Raw genomic sequence first — 23,066 nt, 5'->3', positions numbered from 1 at the left:
TTGTTTTAATTTTTGTCTTTGTATCCCCAAGACCTAACACAATGTTTGGCACATAGTAGGGACTTAATGAATGTTTGCTGATTTGTTGATTGGTTGTATCTGTTCATTGCTAAATTAAGTAGCTTGACCTGCAAGAGTAAAGGGAAGGATGATAGTGAAGGTGGGAATTAGGGGGCTGCTTCTTAGTTTCCTTGGGGCTGGGCCAACATTGGAAAACCCTGAGCCAGCAAGAGGTCCAGCTGGGCTTGCCTAGGAAAGAAAAAGGAAATCAGCCACCAGAAGGAGATGTTTTCTCTTCCGCAGACATTCCCCCAGCTCAGCAGAATGTAAGGGCCAATCAGTATAGTAGGGTCATATCTTCTGACAAACAACAAAAATATTTTATTGGTCTCCCATATAAACTTATTAACCCCATAACCCTGTTCAGTTGTAGAGATCCATGGTCCAGAGAGGACAAGGGCCTATTCTCTACAGGGCCCACAAGTGGGCACCAGATGTTCCATGAAACCTGGGTTGTGGACAGAGGGAGCTCAACCAGTGGGCCACCTCCCAGCCTCTTCCACTGTTGAAGCTCAACAGATCTGCCTCTTCTCGCAGATCCAGTTGTCAGAGGATTGCTCACATGTAAAGTCATTCCACTTGCCATGATGCAACATCATGACACAGTTTTCTTTCCCTTGGCTGTCATTGGGCTCCCCAAAGTTCCAGTTGCTGTGGGGACACAAGCACACACACACACACACACACACACACACACACACATATACACACAGAGGCCATAGTCAGTCCTAAGGCAATGGTTCCAAGTTAGATTGTCATCACTCAAAATGTGATTCTAGATGTCAACTTCATTGGAGGATCTAGATGCATGTAGACGCAACTCAACTCTAGACTGGCCCAAGAGATTGAGGTTTTTACCTCTAAGCTGCTTAAGAATTCCAGGGAGACAGGCTGCCTCTTCTGGTAAGTCCTCTTTAGCCATTCCAGCCCTTAGTCATCTCTCCCTCTTAGGCTTCAGCTGTATTTGTTATTTACACCCTTTATGGGGCAATTGATAATTATTTACTCATGAGTAGGAAGGAACTTCAGAGGACATCTAGTCCAGTTATACTAAAATGGGAATCCCCTCAATAACATGTCCAACCAAATTTTTTTTCCTTAAAGCCTTTTGGTGAGGACTTAAAATCACTACTTCCCAAAGCAGCTCATTCTACTTTGGGACATCTCAAATTGTTAGAAAGTTGTTGTTGTTTTGTTTAATTTTTTTCTCACTGCAACAAGTACACATTTCTCCTAATAAATTTTTTTTTTCCGTTAGTCTTAATTATGTCTTCTGAAGTCAATCAGAATGAGCTTAATCCCTCTTCCACATCAGGATGCATCAAAAAGCTTGGAGATAGCTATCATGTCCTGCCCTGCCTGAGTCTTCTTTTGTTTGGAGACCTCTCTAGTGCCTTCAACCAATCCTTCTATAAGGTCTCAAGGCACCTCTCTGGATGGACTCCAGGTTCTGAGTTTTTTTTCAAAATACCATGCTCAAAACCAACCACAATAGTCCAGATGTAGTCTGATCATGGCAGAATACATCTTCTGAAATTGTACAGTGTGTCTCCCAATACAAGGGGAGATCCTGTTAGCTTTCATCTTATTACCACTGAACATTTGCATTGTATTGAAATGGTATTTAATTTCATATATATGCATACATACTTACATATATACATATGCATACATTATATAAACTAGACTTTTCCCTGAAAACACAAACCATTTCTTACTCATCTCTATATCCTTTTCTGCACCCAGTGTAGGGTCCCACATCTAGTGAGGGTTCAGTAAATATCAATTGAATGAATGAGTTAATTGGGGAGTCCTTACAGACCTGAGGCCCCATTACTAGCCAAACCCTTTTAAGGATGGGTCAGGGGCTCACATGCCTATATCTTGGATTGAGACTCACGTGTAGCCAAGTTCTGTGCCATCAATCCATTTATGAACCCCTTCTTGGACCTTTCTGAGGCCAATCCAGTATCCAAGAATATCAGTAGGGGTCAGGAAGTTCTGGATAGGGAGAGAAAGATGAGATTCATTCAGTTGATGTTAAACTAATGGAAACTAGCATCTAATTTCTAGCCTGGCACAATGCATGGAGACAAGAGGAAAAGCTATTTTTGATATTAAGGATTTGTAGATGGTGAGGAAGGACTCACGGAAGATACAACTATTAACATAAGGCAGCACATGAGAGATGAAACCCTGCATTCTTGAAAGAATCAAACATCTAAGTTTCAGTCCAAATCTAATCATTCAAGAAGCTATGTGAGAACTGTATGGCTCTTAATCCTCCTTGAGCCTCAGTTCCTTCCTCTATATGACAATGATATTGCTCACAATATGATCACAAATAAGAGTCAGATGAGAGTGAATGAAAAGATTTTTGCAACCAACAACTTTTAAAGAAATATGAGGGTTATATATGTAAAGCTTATATCACATTGCACTCCATCTTGGGATGGGGGCAGTGGAGGGAGGGGGAGAAAATTTGGAACTCAAAATTTTATGGAAGTGAATGTTGAAAACTAAAAATAAATTAATTTAAAAAAAGAAATATGAGGGCTAATTAAAATTTGTTAGTGCATGTTACATTACTATAAGTGTACCAGGGACAATAAAGTCTCTCCATCTCCATTAATATAGTTGAATAACCTGACCCAGTTGACCTAAAGAAATATAGAAGATAGAAAGATGAGAGAGCCACAGAGTGAGTGTGTGTGGAGGGAGAAAGAAAGGAGGGGGAGAGAGAGGGAGAGAGAAAGAGAGAGACAGGGAGGGAGAGGGAGAAAGGGAGAGAGGAAGGGAGAGAAAGTGAGGGGGAAAGAGAAAAGGAGGGAGAGGATGGAGAGAGAGGGGGAGGGAGGAAGGAGAAAGAGAGGGAGGGGGAGAAGGGGGACACATAGGCACAGAAGCACAGAGGGAAGGAAGGAAGAAAGGAAGGAAGGAAAGAAGGAAAAAAGAAAGAAAGAAAGAAAGAAAGAGTACTCACAAGGGTTCCTTTTTGATTTCTACCACTCTCTTGGTGGGGATGGAGAATAGAGAGGAGCAGAACATTGTTCAGGCATTTGGAAGAGAGGAGGTAAGTGGCAGGTGACTCATCAAAAGCCACCATGAAACTGAAAATAGAGACATATTAGGGTAATGCCATAAGGGAGCTTTCTCATAGCCCCCTTAGGGATTTCTGCGAGAGCCTATGAGAAATGAATATTCAAGTTCTTTAAAAACAACAGCAGTGACTATGAAGACAAACCAAAAACAAACAGAAAGGAACAAAGGTGCCCTGATTGGATGTATTCTTATGAATTGTAAACATTCAACTGAGGCAGAGACTCCATATAGACCAGTGATCAAAAGATGTGATCTTTAGGAGGCAAAGCTACAGAGACCAGTGATGAGGACCTTTGAGGAGCTGCCATGACATCATAGCTGCAAGAGAGGGAAAGTGTTGATGAACATCCTTCAGCTATATGTGGCAAAAGCTATTAGGGAAAAAGTCATTGGGTTGTGAAGGAAAGCACTAAGAGGGAGGAACAAACCTTTCTTCACTAGCTTGCTATAACTGTTCCCAGGCCAGGACTATAAGTCTCGGAGATTAGGTAGATTTCTTGGTTAGGGCTTGCCAATGTGAAGTTCTTATCCCTAGGGTCTTAGATATGATTCTTCTCTATATCCATTAATTTAGAAATAAAAATGATTCATACTTTGAATTTGTGTCCCTGAGTACTTATGAAGGGAGCTGATGGCTACCTTTGTGGGGTGGGGGTGGTGTCAGATACTGGCATTCCCAAATTCCACTTGGCTGGGACCAGTAAGTAAGAGAGAGGGACGAGAAGTCCCCAAAATGTACTTAGGTACTTTGTGTGAGGAGGAAGCCTTTGACAAGAGAGCTATATGTAAATAAGAGAGACTAATTACAAGAAGAGGGATAGGTCTTTGCGGACTGTGGTAGTCAGAGAATGGATCACTATCTCCTCCAATAGTTTCTCTACCTTTTCCCACCCCTTAAATCTAAATATAACATTGACTACCTTGATCCATCCCACTTCCCTGAGGACCAGGTATTCCACCCCCTACAAGGTTTTCCAGTACCCTTGAGGGGGGGGGTGCTATATAACTTCTAGCTTCTAGTTTCTCCCTTTTCTAATGAATTATTCAAATACCTGCCAAGGAAATCTTCCTGGGAAACAAAAAATGATCATGTTTTTTCATGTAATATAATAGTTTACCTAGAAGATTCTTAAAGGGTCACCTACAAATTAATTGAAGTAATTAATTACTTCAACAAAGTATTAGAATATTGAATAAACCTACACAAATCCTAAGTCTTTCTGTTTGTTGCCAACAAAATTTAACTGGAAGAGATGGGAAAAGAAATTATATTTAAAATATTTAGACTTTATAAAATATCTGAGAGTCTGCCTAGCAAGACATACATGCAGGAATTATATGAATATAAGTATAAAACACTCCTTATATAAAGACAGCCCTCAGCCCTCAATTGCTCAAAGTTGAGCTGTGCTAATATATAAAAAAGGACAAGTTTACCTAAATTAATTTGCTTATTCAGTGTCATACCAATCAAACTGCCAAAGGATGACTCTATAGAACTAAAAAAAATAATGAATAATAATTCATTTGAAAGAATAAAAGTTCAAGAATCTAAGGAAAATAATGAAAAAAAGGGAGGGAGGGAGACCCAGCAGTACCAGATCTCAAAGTAGAGTAGAAAACAATAATTATCAACACTATTTAGTACTGGTTAAAAAAATAGAAAAGTTGATCAGTCAGGCAGATAAGAATCACAGTATCCAATAGCAAATGAACATAATAGCATAGTATTCAATAAAACTAACGGTTCCAACTATTAGGGTAAGACCTCTCTAGTCAACAAAAACTGCTGCAAAAACTTGAAAGCAATCTGTAAGAAATGAAGTTAAGATCAACATGTCATACCATATGCCACTATAAATAGGTTATATCATAAACAAATTCAAGGAGCAGAGAAGTAATATATTTCACAACTTTGGGTAAGAGAAGAGGTGTTGTCCAAACAGGAGATAGAATTAGAGGGAAATAATGGACAATTTTGATTCATGAAATCGAAAAGCTTTTGCATAAACAATATCAATGAAACCAAAATGAGAAGAAAAACAGTTAACTAGGGAGGAATTATGTAGCAAGTTTCTCTAAAAAAAAAGTCTAATGTCAATCCATCCACAGCAGTTATTAAGAATTATATTCAAGATGTTTAGTGAACCAATTCAAATGTATAAGAACAAGAGCTTTCTCCCAGTAGACAAATGATCAAGGGATGTGAACAGGAAGTTCTCAAAAGAAGAAATCCTCTGAGTCACCAATAATGAGAGAAATACAATTTAAGACCCTATGGCCCTACCACACACCTTTGATTGGTAAAGGTGGCAGAAAAAAGGAAAATGACAATTGTTGGAGGCAATATGGTAGGGAAGACACACTAATGCATTGTTAGTGGAGCTGTGAATTGACATATTCTGGAAAGCAATTTGATATACTAAATGGTGTATGTCCTTTGACTGCGTGATTCCACTACTTTAGGATACTTAGTAAACATCGTAAAGAGAGGGAAAAAAAAGAGGGAAAGTATCCAGTTATACAAAAATATCCATAGTGGCACTTCTGTTGTTATTAGTAGTGTAGCAAAGAACCAGAAACTAAGAAGGTGCCCACCAATTGGAAAATGGTTGAATAAATAATATGAGTGTAGTGGACCATTACTGAGTCATAAGAAATGATGAAAGAGTTAGATTCAGTGAGACTTGGGAAAAACTGAATGAATTGATGCAGATTCAAGTGAGTAGAACCAGGACCACAACTTAAACAATGACTCCAACACTATAAAGAAAAAAACAACTTTGAAGACTTAAGAACCCTGATCAATATAATGACCAACCATATCTCCATAGGGTTTATAATTAAGCATGTAACCAGCTTCCTGAAAGAGAGGTGAGGGAGTAGAGGTGCAGAGTGAGATATATATTTTGGATCTAGCCAGTGTATAGACTTGTATTACCTGAGTCTGCTAACTTGTTACAAGGGAGGATTTGTGTGTCCTCCTTCCCCCAGAATGGAGGGGGACAGTAATCAATGAGTTGGAATAAGAGGAGGATGGAGATAGTGATACAAAAAGAAAGAAAGAAAAGAAAGAAGGAAAGAAAGAAAAAGGGAAGAAAGCAAATAAAGAATGTTAATAAAGAATTTTTAAAATGTATGGAGGAGGATAAAAGGAGGTTCAGGGAAACACAAACAAGTAGAACAACTTTGGAACTACCATGCTCAATCAATATCTACTTAATAAAGTAAGATGTATATGATGGAACTTGGTAATTTCATTTATGATCCTCTTTTTCTATTCTTTCTATATGGAAATGTTCATGGTTGTTGGTGTTTTAAGAATTTCAGAATCACAAAAAAGTAAAACTTTTAAAAGATTAGTTTCCCTATTGTTACATGTATGACTTTGTTTCTCTCTTGTTGAAAAACCTATTACTTCTAAGATAAAATGCAAAGTCCTTAGCCTGGCATGCAAGGTTTTTGACAATTTGGCTCTAACCTATCTTTCCAGTATTATTTCACATTATTTCCCTTTGGTGTTCCAACCAAACCTAACAACTAGTAGTCCTCCATCTTATCTTGCCCTCCTCTACCATTGTGCACTTACATGGCCCCTCCTCCTATTCACTTGTTAAACTCCTTTCCTTCCTTCAGGCCCATTTCAGGCGTTACCTAATTCATGAAATCTTCCTTGAGCCCCTGAAACCCTTCTTCCCAGCAGAAAGTGAGCACCCCTTTCTCTATCTTCTCATCACATTTTGCCCGGGCCTCCCCTCTGCAGTGATTGAACTCTCCCTTATAAAGAATTATTTGTATATGTCAGTATCCCTGTATATTTCAATGTATGTTCCTTAAAGGCTGGGATTGTATAGTTTTAAAAAAAATTTTTTGTTTTAGCATTCTCTGCTGATAATTATAATTACAAAGCCCATTTCTCTAGCATTTAAGGTTTACAAAGCACTTTCCTCACAATAACCCTAGGAAAAAGACAGTGGACCCAATTTGCAAATTGAGAAATTGAGGTTGAGATAGGTTAAGTCATTTGTCTAGAGTTATACAGCTAGTATGTTGCAGAGCAAAGATTCAAACTCATATCTTTTTTGCTCTAAGAACAATATGCTTTGTGCTACACCACCTTGGTGTCTACTTTGGCTTCTATTTTGTCTCAATCACAAAATCCCTTCAATGTAATTAATGCTTAATCAATATTTGCAGAATTGAATTGAGGTGGAACATTAAGGAAGGGAAGAGTTTGGAACAGTTTTGGATGGACTGAGTGGTTGAGGAGAGTTGGTCGCTTCAGGGAGTGAGTGATGAGTATATCCAGTGAACAGGGATCCAAGCCCCTCCCTTCTTTGACCTCACCTGCTCATCTCGGTTATTAATAATCACCAGGTGAGCTTGCTTCTGGACACAGTCATCCCTGGCCTGGGACCAAGTGAGCTTGTTCTCGGAGAAGAAGTAACAGGAACCTTGGAAGTCCCTCCAGGTACTAGGGCAGGGTTGGCAGGAAGATCCTGGTGAGGGGAGGGGGGAGAGAGGGAAAATTGACATCAGTTTTGAGCTCTTCATAGAGGGAGACAGTTTCCCAGTCTCTTACTCTCGCTTCACCTGTGAACAGGTGATCAGTCAGCCAGTCAGTAAGCATTCATTAAATAACTACTATGTCAGTCAGCAATAAACATTTATTAAGTACATACTACGTGCCAGGGACTGTGTTAAGTGGTGGGGATACGAAGAATGGCAAAACACAGCTCTTGCCCTTGATGAACTCACATTCTAACAGGATTTGAAACAGAGCAACAAAAGCCAAGGATGGGATGGGGTTGTTGAATTGAGGGCAGGGGGATCTGGGTTATAGGATGACAGGATAATAAAATCCTTCATCTTTCAGGCTAACAAGGAACCTCAAAGACCATTTTGTCCAGTTTCTAAAATGGTGCAGGATTCCCTTTTATGGCATTGTTTGAAGATGTCCAGTGATAGGTCAGTCAACAGGCATTTATTAAATGCCTGCTGTGTGCCACGCACAGTACTAAGCACTGGAAATATAAAGAGAGTCAAAAGCTAGTCTTTCCTCTAAAGGAACTCACAGTCTAATGGGGAGACAACATGTAAACACTTGTGTACAAACACAACATATACAGGATGAATCAGAGATAACCAGTAGACCCTGGCATTAAGGAGTACCAGGAAAGGCTTCATGTAGACCATGGGGTCTTAGCTTAGACTTGAAGGAAGCTAGGGAAGCCAGAAGGAGGTCGAGAGGAGGCAGGGGGAGCAGTCGGTGAAAATACCCAGTGTCTGGAGATAGAAGGTCTTTAATTCCCAAGGCAGCCTTTTCCTTTGGAGGATAGTTGACAATAGTTATAGTTGACATTCACATTTTGCTTAAAAAGTGTTTCCCTCCTAACAATCTCATGAATAAGTATGTAAGTAGAATTAGCATGCCCATTTTATAGATGAAGAAACTTAAACTCAGATAGCTTGAGTGACTTGCCTATAGTCATAAAGCTGGTAAACAGAGAATTGAGATTCAAAATCAGGTCTCTCTGGATTCCAAGTCCAGTGCTCTTTCCATTAAACTACAGTTCTGCTTGTGGCTTTAATTGTTAGGAAAATTTTCTGAACATAATAAAGGTTTGAGAACTAACAAGCATCCTGGGATTCTTACGTTCGTAGGTCCAAGCATTCCCTTGTAGCCTTGGGAATTATTTGAACTCCTGATCTTTGAGTCAGAAAAGTGGTGGGGTTGGGAAGGAGAAATGGATAATACGGAGTAATGCAGCAGAGAAGAGAGAGATTGAGGTGGGATATTGGACCACTGAAAGCCCCTCAGAACACATAACTTGTACTGAGGTTATTAATTGTAACCACCTTGTCAAGAACCGAGGGAAGTTCTAGGAAAGGGCTTTCCCTAATTTCTCTTCTTTGTTCTTGTCCAGGATCAGACATTGTAATATTCTCTATTTGCTTTTTTGCCTAAATGTTTCCTATATCCTGATCTTGCCTTAAATACAGAAAGGTCAGAAATTAGTTGGAGATACACAAAATTTTAAATTTAGGACAGAGAACCAGACCTATGGGTTAGAATTTTCCTAGCTGAGAGCTTTAAGCAATTGTGATTGTACTACAACTTTTTGTCTGACGTCAATGCCATATTACTGCAAAGAAAAGGACTGCTCAGGCTTGAAGGTCATTATATTGACTCTAGGATGAAAAGTAAGCTAATTATTGCAATATGGTATAGATAATTAAATCTCCAGAAAGAAATTAAATCTCCTTCTACCACGGAGGAGATGGTAGCCAAAGATCACATTCTGAAATAGTGGCGTCAAACTCAAATAGAAATGGGGGCCCCTAAACCACTTAAGAGTCCTGTGGGTCACATATTGACTTAAACCATATGTTTCCATTATTTATGTTCTTTTTTATGTATTTTGTTTAATATTTTCCAATTATATTTTAGTCTGGTTTGGGTGATACTTGGGAGTATTTTGGCCCTTGGAATATGTGTTTGAAACTTCTGCCCTAAACTATCCTATCAGGGAAAAAATAGAGACCATTTAATGGTGTTACACTTATATTGTGTCAAAATCTGCTTTCCTGTTACTTTCACCTAATGTTTCTACTTCTGGCCCTGGGGCCAAGCAGAGCAATTTGAACTCCTCTTCCATATGACTATTCTTCAAATCCTTGGTAGCTTTCATGCTCACCCCACCTTCAAATCTTCTCTATTCCAGACCAAACACAATCAGTTCTTTTAACCAATTGTATAGCTCGATTGCTAATCACCTTTTATGGAAGTTCTTCACTTTGACAATGTCCTTCTTTTAATATGGCATTCACAACTAGACACAATATTCCAGATGTCTGAAAAATGGCTTTCAAACTCTTTTTTGGGAATTTCCACTGTCATTCCATAGGGAATGGGTGAGGTCAACCTGATGAGCAGAGTACAGAGAGACCATGCAGAGCAATGGAAAGAACAATGGATTTGGAGCCAGGAGACCTGGCTTTGAATCCTGGCTCTGCCAGTTACTACTTGAGCAAGTCACATGACTTTTCTGGGCTCCAATTTCCTTACCTGTAAAAAAAAGGGGTTGGACTGGATGCCATCTAAGGCTGATTCTCACTCAACATTTGTGACCCTATGGATAACCTCAAAGTTTCTGGGCTCCAGGGCAAAGCCCACCATTCACTTCACCTCTCATGGATTAGACATTATTCTCCCATTAAGGAAGGCTGACCCTAAATTAGTTGTAAGAGAAGTCAAAGTGACATGAGGTGATGTTTACTCTGCAGAAGACTTAGGGGACACAAGATGGCTATCTTCAAATATTTTTAAAAATTGTCCTAAGGAAAAAAGATTTAACTTATTCTGCTCATTCCCAGAAGGCAAAACTAAGAAAAATGAAGAGAGAGAAGTTGAAAAGAAACAGATTTAGGTTCCATATCAGTGAAAACTTGATAACAATGAGAACTATCTGAAAGCATTAAGAGGTAATGTGTTTCCTATCAAGAAGTCATCAATGGGGGTTAATGGCCACTTATTCATAATATTGATAAAAATTGAACTCCTGTTCATCTGCAGATTTTACTTGATGCACTTTGCATAAGATACTAAGAAAAAAGATGATTTCAGAAAGATATGGGAAAATTCATATGAACTGATGCAGAGTGAAGTGAGCAGAAGCGGAGAAACAATTTATACTATAATATCAATGTTATAAAAAGTTTTGAAAGTCTTCAGAACTCTGATCAACTAAATGATCAACCATGATTTCGGAGGATTGAAAAAGAATACTGCTTTGTCTCATTACAGAGAAATAATGGACTAGTATTCAGAATAAGAAATACTTTTTTGGTAACCAATATGAGAATATACTTTGCTTCACTGTGCTTATGTTATACAGTGGTTTTGAATGTCTTTTTTTCCTTATTAAACAGGGGTGGGGGGATAAGAAGTAGAAAAAATGAATGCTTGATAATTAAAAAAATATAAAATTATAAAAAGCACATGGTGAATCAAGCAGTCAGGAAAACAATACTTACAATGACTAAAGCAATGTAAATAGAAAACAAAACAATCATTAAGTCGATTGAAAATAAATTGCCAAATGACAAAGAACAAACAAAAGGCCAAAAAAGAGGGGTGAGAAGACACTCTCTCTTACACCTTTGGAGAGATGGGAGGTCCATGAGTATGGAATATTGCATGTGTTTTCAGATTTTTTATTTATTAATCAGCCTTGCCAATTTTTTTCTCTTCCCATTTTTCTTTTCTTTTTAAAAAAATATTATTTGTTATATGAGATGGCTCTCTGAGATGGAGAAAGGAGAGAGGGAAAGAAAGAGGAAAAATTTTAGTGATAAAAAAACAAGAAAAATCAGTAAAATTTACTCTAAAAAAAAGAGACCTTTTCCAATTCCAAAATTCTATGTCAATGTGTTGAGTACATCAAGTTATAGTCTTCTGAAGAGCCCACTCCACAGGTACTTTGCAGATTGTGTTATTCCATGAACAAAGGAATATAAACAGTCTGGTACATTAGAACTGGGAGGGACCTCAGAAGATACCTGGTACAATCATTACCTGAATTCCACCTAAAATATATTCTCTAAATGGTCATTCAGTCGCCACTTGAAGATTTTTGGATTCAATCTATGAAAACAGACCTCAGAGGACACATGATACAACCCCAAATGAGCATAAATTTCCTGTATAACAAAGTCCAAAGTGACATCTAGTCTCCATTTGAAAACCTCCAGAATCAGTACATGGGAAGGGATAAGGGTCCATCAATCATCTCTCATGTCTCCTGCCACCCTAGTCTATAGGAGGACCTATCTCAACTTCCTAGAGCCATACTCCCTGATTCCACCTCACCATTTCCATTCCTCACAGCCTCCAGTCCACGAAACATCTCACTCCGAATGTTGTCTCGGTCTTCTCTTGCCTCAGCTAGTTCCCGGGACACTATAAATGCACATGGATTGTGATCAGCACAGGATGTAGGGTTAGTATTAGTACATGGGAGTAAGCCCTTAGGGAAGTGGAGGGACAGAGGTAAGATTATGAACCCAGAGAGAGATAGACCAGAATTAGATACTCATTTGAGGAAGATAGGTTAGGGTTGTTCCATGGAGAAGGGTCAGAGTCCTTCTAGGGATCAAGGTCAGGGCTAGTCCGCTGGGAGGGATTGACATCTATCCAAAGGAAATGATTAAGATCAATGTGAAAGAAAGGGTTGGAAAGAGCCCAATGAGAAGGGTAAGAGTCAGGCCAACAGGAGTAGGAGTCTGGGACAGCCTATGGGGAAAGGTTAGGTCCAGGTGGGGAATGAGAGAGTGGGAGGAGAGGGAATTGTGGGTGTCACAGGGTTGGAGGGTGTACATCAGGTCTTGAGGTCTGAACATACAGTTAGTACTCAGGCTGGCTTGACTCTCTTGCAGGTTCCTCAGTTCCTTAGCCATTGTTTCAGCTGAAGGAAGACAAAAATGCCCCATCCCCACCTCTTGTGAGCATCTTCTTAGGAGCCACAAATAAAGATTGTCAGAGTTGAAAAAGACATCAGAGGTCCTTTAGACCAACCAGGAGCAATTATAAAAGAAATTTCCTCTACAATATCCCCAACAAGTAGTTGTCTAGACTTGAAGACATCTAGTAACAGAAAACTCACTATACCCTAAAAATAGGCCATTATACTTTTAGACAGTGATAATTGAACAACTCCTTATCCCCAATTTCTCTCTACCCTTTCCTAGGTATGTCCACTTTTCTTGTTTTTTTAACTTCAGCCTCAATTGGTCCTAAAGCAGTTCTAGCCCCACCCTTATCTGGACCACAGTCACTCACATGATGCTCAACTATGGAACAAAGCACAGGATCATAAGATCATAAAACTGGAACATAGAGTTGAAAGAGACCTCAGAGGACATCTAGTCCAAAGTGCTAATTTTCCAGATGAGGAAACTGAGGCCCAGGGAAATTTAATAACTTGACTAAGGTCACACAAAGAATAAGTAGCAGAGTGTAAATTAGAACTCAGAATTTGTCACTCCAAATTTAGTACCTTTCCGCTGCTCCATGATTGAAGCTTCCACTTTAGAATCCTCAAAGAGAGACCTGCTGAGGAATCCCCATCCCTGTGACCTTGGTTTTCTCTTACCCTTTGTTTTTAGAGTCTGATGCTTGTTGTCCAAGGTGCTCAAGGCTACCTGAAGAACTTCCAGCCTCCCTGAATTCATTGACCCTGGTCACAGAGGAGAAGGATGGAGAGAAGGTAGAGTCAACCCCATCAGAGAAGCAAGGGGTCAGTTCAGAGCTTGAGCCCAGGAAGATCTTCCCAACACATAACCATATTCCATGTGTCCACATTGCTGTTTATTCATGTATCTATCCCCCATCTCATCCCTATCCCATCCCTCATATTGTCCTCACTCTTTTCCCATCTTATTTCACCTTTGAAAAGGGACTTCAGAGGACACATGATACAACCCTTAACTGAGCATAAGTTCCTTATATAACAAAGCCCAAAATGACATCTAGTCTCCACTTGAAAACCTCCAGAATAAGTACATGGGAAGGGTTGAGGGTGAACAAATATCAACCATTGTCTCATCTCTATCTTTCCTTTTCCTCTTCCTCCTCCTCCTCCTCCACCTCTTCTCCTCTCTGTCTCTTTGCCTCTGTCTCTTACACACACACACACACACACACACACACACACACATACACACATACACACACACAATTCAGTCTCTGGGGTCTGTTGGCCCTTCTGGAGGTTCAGAAGTGCTCCAAATATCTATATTTACCACAAGGGCTTAGGCATTACAATCCCCAAAATGCTATTATCACTTCATTGGGAGTGGCACAGGATTCAGGATCTGCATCCTCTCTGATCAGCAACACAAGCAGTCTGGTATTTGTCTCATTTTTGCCCTAGATCCTAATCCCTGGGGGACCCAATCATATTGCCAAAGATTTGCATCCAGATGCAATCCCTCCCTCACACATACACTGAACATGATTCAACGGACACAACTCTCTTCCTTCCACATACTCACAGTCCCTTGTATGCACAATGAATAATAAACTATACGTGCTGTTCTCTCTCCCTCTGCCAAAACCAGATTAAATTACCTAATGCCAAAGGATGACTAGCTTCAAGAGCACATATCATAGCATCAGAGATAAAGAGCTGGAAGGGTCCACAGATACCACTTAGTCCAACCTCCCCTCACTTATTTTTTAAAGATGAAGAAAATAGGGCCCAGGGAAATTGATTGGTTTGTCCAGAATTGTATAAGTAGTAGCAGATGTAGGATTAGAACCCAGATCCTCTGATTCTAGAGCCAAAGATTTTTCCATTGCAATACACTGCCTTAAGTGCCTTTTTATTTCTTTTGTAGTCACTGGGTACTCAGTGATTGTGGAGAGTACTGATCTCTATACCTTCTCTGGTTAGCTATCTGACTTCCCTACCATGCCTACTTCCTATCCTTAATCTTAATACCATTTCAGTCCCCATCCCATTTCCCATCTCATCCCCAAATCAACTACTACCCATCTCACCACCCCATTCCATCTCCCATCTCTTTTCAATATTACCCCTATCTCATCACTATCCCACACCCTATTCTATTCCCCTTCCTTCTCCCCTTTCACCTTCAACTGTGGCCCAAGTGAAAAGATTGTGGGCAGAACCCAAGCATATAGGTTCCCAACCCAAAAAAATTGAGGGTTCACTCACCATTGCCTTGTATTCCCTCCAGGTGCTCCACTTCCTTTGATAAGTCCGTGACTTGGAGAAACAAGGGACACATTTATCTCTCTTTCTCTCTCCCTCCCTTCCTCTCTCTCTCTTTCTCTCTCTCTCTCTCTCCCCCATTCCTCTCTTTTGCTCCTTCTTCTGCTATCCTCCCTCCCTCCTTTTATCTCCTTCCCTTCATCTTCAGTTCTCATAGTTCTAGTACCCCATCCCAACTGCCTTTAGGCTTTCATTTACTCTCTATCACCCTCCCTGTCTCAGAGCTCCTGGAGTCAGGACGCTGGTAACCATGATACTAAAGAGGGTCTGGACTCCTGGATCTCTACAGTCCTTCCCTCTCTTCTTACCCTTGGCCAACAGCATACTAAGAAGAGCTATCCACAGAAAAGAGGTCACAGAAAATAGCAGGTAAAAGGGAAGGGCAGGACGGCCTCCAGGAAGCTGCTTCACCCACCACCCTAGAGAAGACACTGATGTTAGAGAAGGAACAAGAGAGGAAACTTCCCCTTTCATCCCCTCCCACATAGATGGGTGGTCTCCTTACAAAGACCAGGGTAAGGCTCACTATATACCTATATAGTCTTTTGGGGACCCTTGAATTTGGGGACCTGGAAATGAGACTTCAAAAACTTAGGAGGAAAGGATTATAGGAGCATATATATTTAAAGCTAGACTTTAGAGATAATCTTTAATTTCTGGTCTTGCCCTTTATTTTATAAATCAGTAACTAGTAACTCAGAGAGGTGAAAAGGCTGTGATCTGTATAGTAACTGACAGGTGAACCCAGTTCCTCTGACTCAGAGTCCCATGACCTTTCCACACCATCATATGCATTTGGAAGAGAACAAGGGTTGGAAGGGATTTGAAAGAAATTAGTAGTTTGGTAGATTGGAGGGAAGGAGGGAAAGGTTGGTGGGAAGTTGGAGAGAAAAAGACATATGGAGTAAGGAGAAAGATGAGAAGCATGGAGATAAGGAGCTAGTAGAGAATATTGAGGGATCAAACAAAAATAGAAGAGATTGGGGGAGATAAGAAAAATGGGGGGGTGAAATGAGAAATAAGAGAGAGTTAGTGGAGATAGGAGAGGGCTTGGGTAAAGCAAGGAGAGAATAAAATGGAGGAAGGATATTATAGAGGGGAAAAGAGAGGAGGGGCCCTAGAGAAGACAGGGTAGAGGGCCAGAATCTAGACTTCAGGATTACCCCTTTGCCCCAGCAACCTTTCCAAAGCTGAGAATCCAACAAAACATTCAACTCTAAGATCGGGTAGGTTTGTTCAGCAAAATAGCCAGTCTTTTAGCTCACCAGCTTCCCAGGGTCGCCATTGGCGCTTGGTGTCAGCCATCTCAAATTCCTCAGAGATCTCCCATTGAGTGTATTGGGCAGATTCCATGGATGTGCAGCTTTCTCTCCTCTGGGAAGCCCTTGCTTGGAAGGTTATTTTAGTAAACTCCACCCTTCACTTAAAAGGAAATGATTTGTTGCTCCACCCACTCCCCCTCCCTCAACTCCCCTTAAATTTTACTTCTTCCTTTCACAGTTTTTTCTTACTCAGCACTTAAACCTGGAGAGGACTCTGTCTGTCTGCACCTGCATTACAAAGGAGCCCTGGGAGCTGATGGTAGGGATAACTAAATCTTTCAGAACTCACTTAAGCATGTGGGCATGATAGCTGTCTTCATACCTAAAGAGCTTCCATGTGAAAGACAGATAAGTCTTGTTCAGTTTGGGATGACAGAATTAGTAGTTATAGTTAGAAGGAAAATACTTCTGTTCAATGTGAGGAAAAATTTACTAACAAAGCTGTCCAAAAGTTCAGTGACCTGCTATCTTGGGGGACAGTAAGCTTGATGTCACTAGAAGTCTGCTAGTGTAGGCTGGATGACCTTTTGATGGGGATATTGTATAAGGAACAATTACAGGTTGGATTAGACAGACTCTAAATTCCCTTCCTCCATAGAGATTCTCTGATTGCTCTTCTCTTTTTCCTGGTCTCAGGCCCTAGGATTTCAAAAGAACTGAACAGAGGTCTGGGGTTCATTCACCTATTCTCTTTTATATATCCAAGGCATCCAGCTCCATTTCCTGCTGCCATCATCAAAGGATATGGAGGTTCCAACAGTCAGTCGTGAGTGTCCATAGCTTCTCAGGTTTGGCATGTCATTGGTGGAGTTGGAAAGGGGGAGAGGAGTGCCTGAAGGAGAGTCTCTGTACTTTATTCCACCTAAATCTGGTCTTTAACCTCACCTCATCCTCCAATGATTCTGCTACTTTCTGCTTCTTCAATTTATTATCCTCATACCTCTACTTTGCCCTCTCCTCCCATTTAGTTTTTCTCTTTGATCAATCCCTTTCTCATTTTGATCTTCAATTTCTCTTTGTACACTGACTTCTTCCCTATTGCTTGCAGACATGTCCAGACCTCCCTCTTAAAGAAAAGCCTTTGCTGGACCCTGCTACCTTCTCAAGCTATCATCCTATAGTTTTCTTCCGTTTCAATGCCAAGCTCTGAGAACAGATGTTTACATTTGTTGCTTCCAGTTCCTCACTCCCCACTCACTTCTTTTTTTTTGATTAAATTAAATTTTCTCCAATTAACAGGCATTTATTTTCTTTCCCTTCTACCATCCCCACAAAGAAAATAAAAACTCTTGTAACAAATATGTACAGTCAAGCAAAACAAATTTCCACCTTGGTCATACTCCAGAAGTATGTCTTATTCTGCATATTTAGTTCATCACCTCTGTCAGAAAGTGAGTAGTATTTGTTATCATTGGTCCTCTGAAATCATGATTGCTCCTTGCATTGATTAGAGTTCTTAAATTTTTTCAAAATTGTCTTTATAATGTTATTGTTATTGTACAAATTGTTCTGATTCTACTCACTTCACTCAGCATCAGTTCATAGAAGTTAACAATCAATAAAATTATGTAATTGGGGAAAAAGAAAATATTATTTTAAAATAATCAATAAACTTTATTGAGGACCTACTATGTGCCAGGCACTGTGCTAAGTGCTAGAGATAGAAATAAGAAAGACAGTCCCTGTCTTCAGGGTGCTTACAATCTAGTTGGGGAAGACAGCTGAAAAGTAAGAGAGGTTAAGATAGAGTGGCCAGAGGGTATCCAGAGTAGGGGAGTAGAAGGGGGATGATGTCTGAGGGTTCAAGAGCAGATAATAGGAAATGAAGTTATTGGGAAAATTTGGAGCCTTCTATAAAAGGAAGACTTAAGAGGAGTTAATTGTTTCACCCTCCAGCCCTTCAATCAGAGGAGAGAGACAACTGAGGGTATTGAGGAAGTGTTGAGTATCAAAACTGAGTCAATCTCCAAGATAATGAGATTTCAGGTAATGAGCTTATCCAGAGCCATAATATTCACAGAATGTCAACCAAGCAGGGCAGATGATAGGAAATGGGAGTCTTGGGTTTATTTGAAGCCACAGTTAATTTCTTATGATACAATACTGTTTCATCACATTCATGTGCCGTAACTTTTTTAGTCCTTCCTCAATTGATGGAAATTCCCTTTAAATTCCCAGTTCTTTGTCACCACAAAAGGACTACTATAAATATTTTTGTACATATGGATCCTTTATATTTTGGGGAATAGACCTAATAGAGGTATCTCTGAATCAAAGAGTATGAACCATTCAGTTCATACTTTTGGGACATAGTTCCAAATTGCTTCCACTTCTCCATCCATTGTAATCTGGCTTCTGACTCTACCAACTGATCATAATTATTCTCTCCAAGTTCACCAAATAGTCTCTTTATCAATAAATCTAATAGGACATTTTCTCAATCTTCAAATCTTCTTGATTTCTCTTCAGCTTTTGACATTGATGACCACCACTTTGTCCTAGACGATCTTTCCTGCCTAGGCTTCTGTGACACTGTTTTTTCCTGATTTCTCTCCTACCTCTCTGGCTTATTCTTTCTCAGTCTCCTTTGCTGCATCATTATCCCTATCTCTCCTCTTAGGTGTACTCCAAGGCTCTGTTCTGGGGTTTCTTCTTTTCTCTTTCTAGGTTCTCTCTTTTGGTATCCATCCTTATCAGCTCCCAAGGTTATCCATCATATTTACATACCTTGCCCTTATCTTTCTTCTAAGCTCTAGTCACAAATTTCCAACTGCCTGCTAGACACCTTCCACCTGCACCACCCATGGGCATCTCACACAACATATCCCAAACAAAATTAATCGTATTCCTCCATTTCTTTTGAGTCACTCCCATAACATCCCAGTCATTCACACTTCTCTTTCTCTCACCCCTGTGTCTAATTAGTTGTCAAATCCTGCCAACTCTGCCTCTACAACATGTCCTATCTGCCCTCTGTTCCCCACTCACACAGCCACCAACCCTAATTGCTCTCACCATCTCTTTTCTAGACTATTACAACAGTCTCCTTATTAGTCTCTCTGCCTCTTCTATATATGTTCCTCATTGCTACTAAATCGTTATTCCTAAAGTGCAGCTCTGATTCTGCTAAGTTCTTTATTGCTTCACAAATCAAACACAAACTCTTCTGTTATTGAAGCCCTTTACAACTTACTAACTCCTAGTAACTGATCTTGTGTTACTCCTTCTCAAGCACTCTACCCTTCAACCAAACTGGTTTGCTTGCTATTCTTCACACACAGTGCTCTATCTCCTATCTCTGCTTTCTTGCACTGTCTCCTATGCCTGGAATGCTCTCCCTCCTCAGTAAGGTGGATCAGGGGATAGAAACTTGGATGGACTTGAAGTTTGGAATACTTGAGTTCAAATCTTGCCCCAGAAACAGCTGTGTAACTGTGGGCAAGTCACTAAACCTCTGTCTGCCTCAGTTTCTTCAACTATAAAACGGGGATAATAATAGCATCTATCTCTCAGGGTTGTTGAGATGATCAAATGAAATAATATATATAAAGCACTTTGAAAACCTTAAAGTGCTATATAGTTATTGTTATTATTATTACCTCCATCTCTTAGGATCTCCATTATCTTTCCAAGCACAACTCAGGTACTACCTTAGACAGGAAGCCTTTCTTGATGCTTCCACATATACACCTTCCATTACTTTGTATTTACTCTCTACATATGTTGTATATACCTACTTATGTACATGGCAACTAGGTGGTACAGTGGATAGAATGCCAGGCCTGGAGTTAGGAAGATTCATCTTCATGAGTTCAAATCTGGTCTCAGATACTTATTAACTGTGTACTCTGGGAAAGTCACTTCACCCTGTTTGCCTCAGTTTCCTCATCTGTAAAGTGATCTGGAGTAAGAAATGGCAAGACACTCTAATATCTTTGCTGAGAAAACCCCAAATGAAGTCGCAAAGTGTCAGACATGAGTGAAATGATTGAACAACAACAATAAAAACTCATGTATGCACAATCTCAAAGAGGTGGAGCAAAGATGGTGTAGTAAAGGCAGTGAGTTGCCTAAACCCTTCCCCAAACACTTCCAAATACTTTAAAATAATGACTCTAAACAAATTCTAGAGGGACAGAACCCAGAAAAAGACAGAATGAAACAATTTTCCAGCCCAAGACAATTTAGAAGTTTGGCAGAAAAGGTCTGTTGTACCAGGGTAAGAGGAGCACAGTACAGTGCAGGCCATGCCAGCACATACCAGGCAGCAGCAAACCAGGATCAGGCCATGGGGTGACTGAATCAGTGGCAGCAGTAGTGGTTTCCAGACCTCTCAGCCCACAGATGGTTAGGTGATTGAACAACAGGTCAGTAGGAGATTTACAGGGGTCCCTTTGTCGCATTGTTTATACTTGGATCTAGGTCATAGTCCTGGGTCTTAATCCCATGTGAGCAGGAGCACTAGCACAGTAGAACTTGCAGCTGCAGGAGAGCAGGGATGCTGGTCACAGTTCTAGGGTTGAAAAGAGTGCTTGTGGACACTCACAACCCAGTACACAGTATAGAAGAGTAGTAAACACACCTCTCCTTAGATCATACCATCTTGGAAAAGCCAAAAACTTGCAGGTCCCCAGAATTACCTCTGAAATCAGCTGCACAAAAACATCAATCTTGGGACAGTGCCCCCTTCACTTGGGAAGCAGAGTTCCACTTTAGCATAGAGTTAAAAATAAAGAAACAGACTGAAAAATGAGCAAAGAACAGAAAAAAATTCTGACCATAGAAAGTTGCTATGGTGACAAGGAAGATCAAAACACATTCAGAAGAAAATAAAGTCAAAATTCCAGTATCCAAAGCATCAAAGAAAAATACGAATTGGTCTCAGGTCATGGAAGAGCTCAAAAAAGATTTCAAAAATCAAGTAGGAGAAGTAGAGGAAAAATTGGGAAGAGAAATGAGAGTGATGCAAGAAAATCATGAAAAAACAGTCAACAGCTTGGTAAAGGAGGCACAAAAAATACTGAAGAAAATAACAGCTTAAAAACAGAATAGGTCAAATGGTAAAAGAGACACAAACATCCAATGAAGAGAAGAATGCCTTGAAAAGCAGAATTGGCCAAATGGGAAAATACATACAAAAATTCACTGAAGAGAACTCCTTAAAAAGTTGAATTGGCCAAATGGAAAAAGAGGTACAAAAGCTCACTGAAGAAAATAATTCCTTAAAAATTAGAATTGGGCAAGTAGAAGCTAATGACTTTATGATACATCAAGAAACAATCAAACAAAATCAAAAGAATGAAAAATAGAAGAAAATATGAAATATCTCAATGGAAAAACAAGTGACCTAGAAAATAAATCCAAGAGAGATAATTTAAGAATTATTGTACTACCTGAAAGTCATGATCAAAAAAAGAACCTAGACATCATCTTTCAAGAAATTATCAAGGAAAACTTCCCTAATATTCTAGAATCAGAAGGTAAAATAGAAATTGAAAGAATCTACTGATCACTTCAGGAAAGAGATCTCCAAATGAAAACTCCCAGGAATATTATAGCCAAATTACAGACCTCCCAGATAAAAGAGAAAACACTGCAAGCAGACAAAAAGAAACAATTCAGATATCATGGAGCCACAGTCAGGATAACACAAGATTTAGCAACTTCTACATTAAAGGATTAGAATACTTGGAATATGATATTCTGGAGGGCAAAAGAGCTAGGATTACAACCAAGAATCACCTACCCAGAAACCTCCAGGGGAAAAAATGGACATTCAATGAAATAGAGGACTTTCAAGCATTTCTGATGAAAAGACCAGAGCCAAATAGAAAATATGACTTTCAAATACATGATGCAAAAGAAGCATAAAAAGATACACAGAAAAGAGAAATCATAAGGGATTTGATAAGGTTAAACTGTTTATATTCCTACATGAGTAAATTATATTTATAACTTCTAAAAACTTTCTCATTATTAGGGCTGTTAGCAGTATACAAAAACAGAAAGCAGAGGTGAGTTGAATGTGATTGTATGATTATCTAAAAAAATTAAATTAAGGGATGAAAAAGAATAATGCACTGGGAGAAGTGGAAAGGGAGAGGTAGAATGAGATAAATTATCAGACATAAAAGAAACCTGAAAGATATTTTACAGTGGAGGGGGAAATGGGGGAAACAGGGAGGGGAGCACATGAATCTTATTCTCATGGGAATTGACTCAAAGAGGGAATAATATACACACTCAGTTGGATGTAGAAATCTATCTCACTATACAGGAAAGTAGGAAGGGAAGGGAATAAGAGGAGAAGGACTTGATAGAAAGGAAGGCAATTTGAGGGTGGTAGAAGTCAGAAGCAAAACACTTTTGAGAATGGACAGGATAAAAAGAGAGAGAGAGAGAGAGAGAGAGAGAGAGTAGGATAAACAGGAAAAATAGGATGGAGGGAAGTACATAGTTGGTAAGCATTACGGTGAAAAAAACTTTTTTACAGTGAGTTTTTCTGTAAAGACTTCATTTCTGAAACATATAGAAAATAGAGTCAAATGTATAGAAATAAGAGCCCTTCCTCAGTTGATGAATGGTCAATGGATATGAACAAGTGGTTTTCAGACAAAGTAATCAAAGCTATCTATAGTCACATAAAAATACTTTAAATCACTATTGATGAGAGAAATACAAATTAAAACAACTCTGAACTACTATCTCATACCTGTCAGATTGGCTAATATAGCAGAAAAAGGAAATGACAAATGTTGGAGGTGATATGGAAAAATTAAAACAC

General features: G+C 39.5%; 1 protein-coding gene across 3 annotated transcripts; it reads right to left on the bottom strand.

Moving 5' to 3' along the window:
* Positions 1–354: 354 nt before the first annotated feature.
* LINC01835 (long intergenic non-protein coding RNA 1835) lies at positions 355–16,370 on the bottom strand. 3 transcript variants are annotated; one of them, XM_027850828.1, is made up of 9 exons: positions 16,226–16,370; positions 15,269–15,379; positions 14,904–14,954; positions 13,317–13,400; positions 12,567–12,629; positions 12,035–12,124; positions 7,510–7,661; positions 1,961–2,061; positions 355–711 (listed from the first exon to the last, which is right to left on the bottom strand). In XM_027850828.1, exons 1-9 carry the CDS (start codon positions 16,311–16,313, stop codon positions 573–575), a joined length of 879 nt encoding a protein of 292 aa, XP_027706629.1. In that variant the 5' UTR covers positions 16,314–16,370; the 3' UTR covers positions 355–572. The 3 variants fall into 3 exon arrangements, with proteins under 3 accessions (XP_027706629.1, XP_027706630.1, XP_027706631.1); XM_027850829.1 differs by lacking the exon at positions 12,567–12,629; XM_027850830.1 differs by lacking the exons at positions 12,035–12,124; positions 12,567–12,629.
* Positions 16,371–23,066: the final 6,696 nt, after the last annotated feature.

Source organism: Vombatus ursinus, unplaced genomic scaffold (genome assembly GCF_900497805.2).
Source record: "Vombatus ursinus unplaced genomic scaffold, bare-nosed wombat genome assembly UNPS02009173.1, whole genome shotgun sequence".
Taxonomy (NCBI): Eukaryota; Metazoa; Chordata; class Mammalia; order Diprotodontia; family Vombatidae; genus Vombatus; species Vombatus ursinus.
The sequence above is the reverse complement of the archived record's forward strand: the minus strand, read 5'-3'. Positions and strand labels throughout refer to the sequence as shown.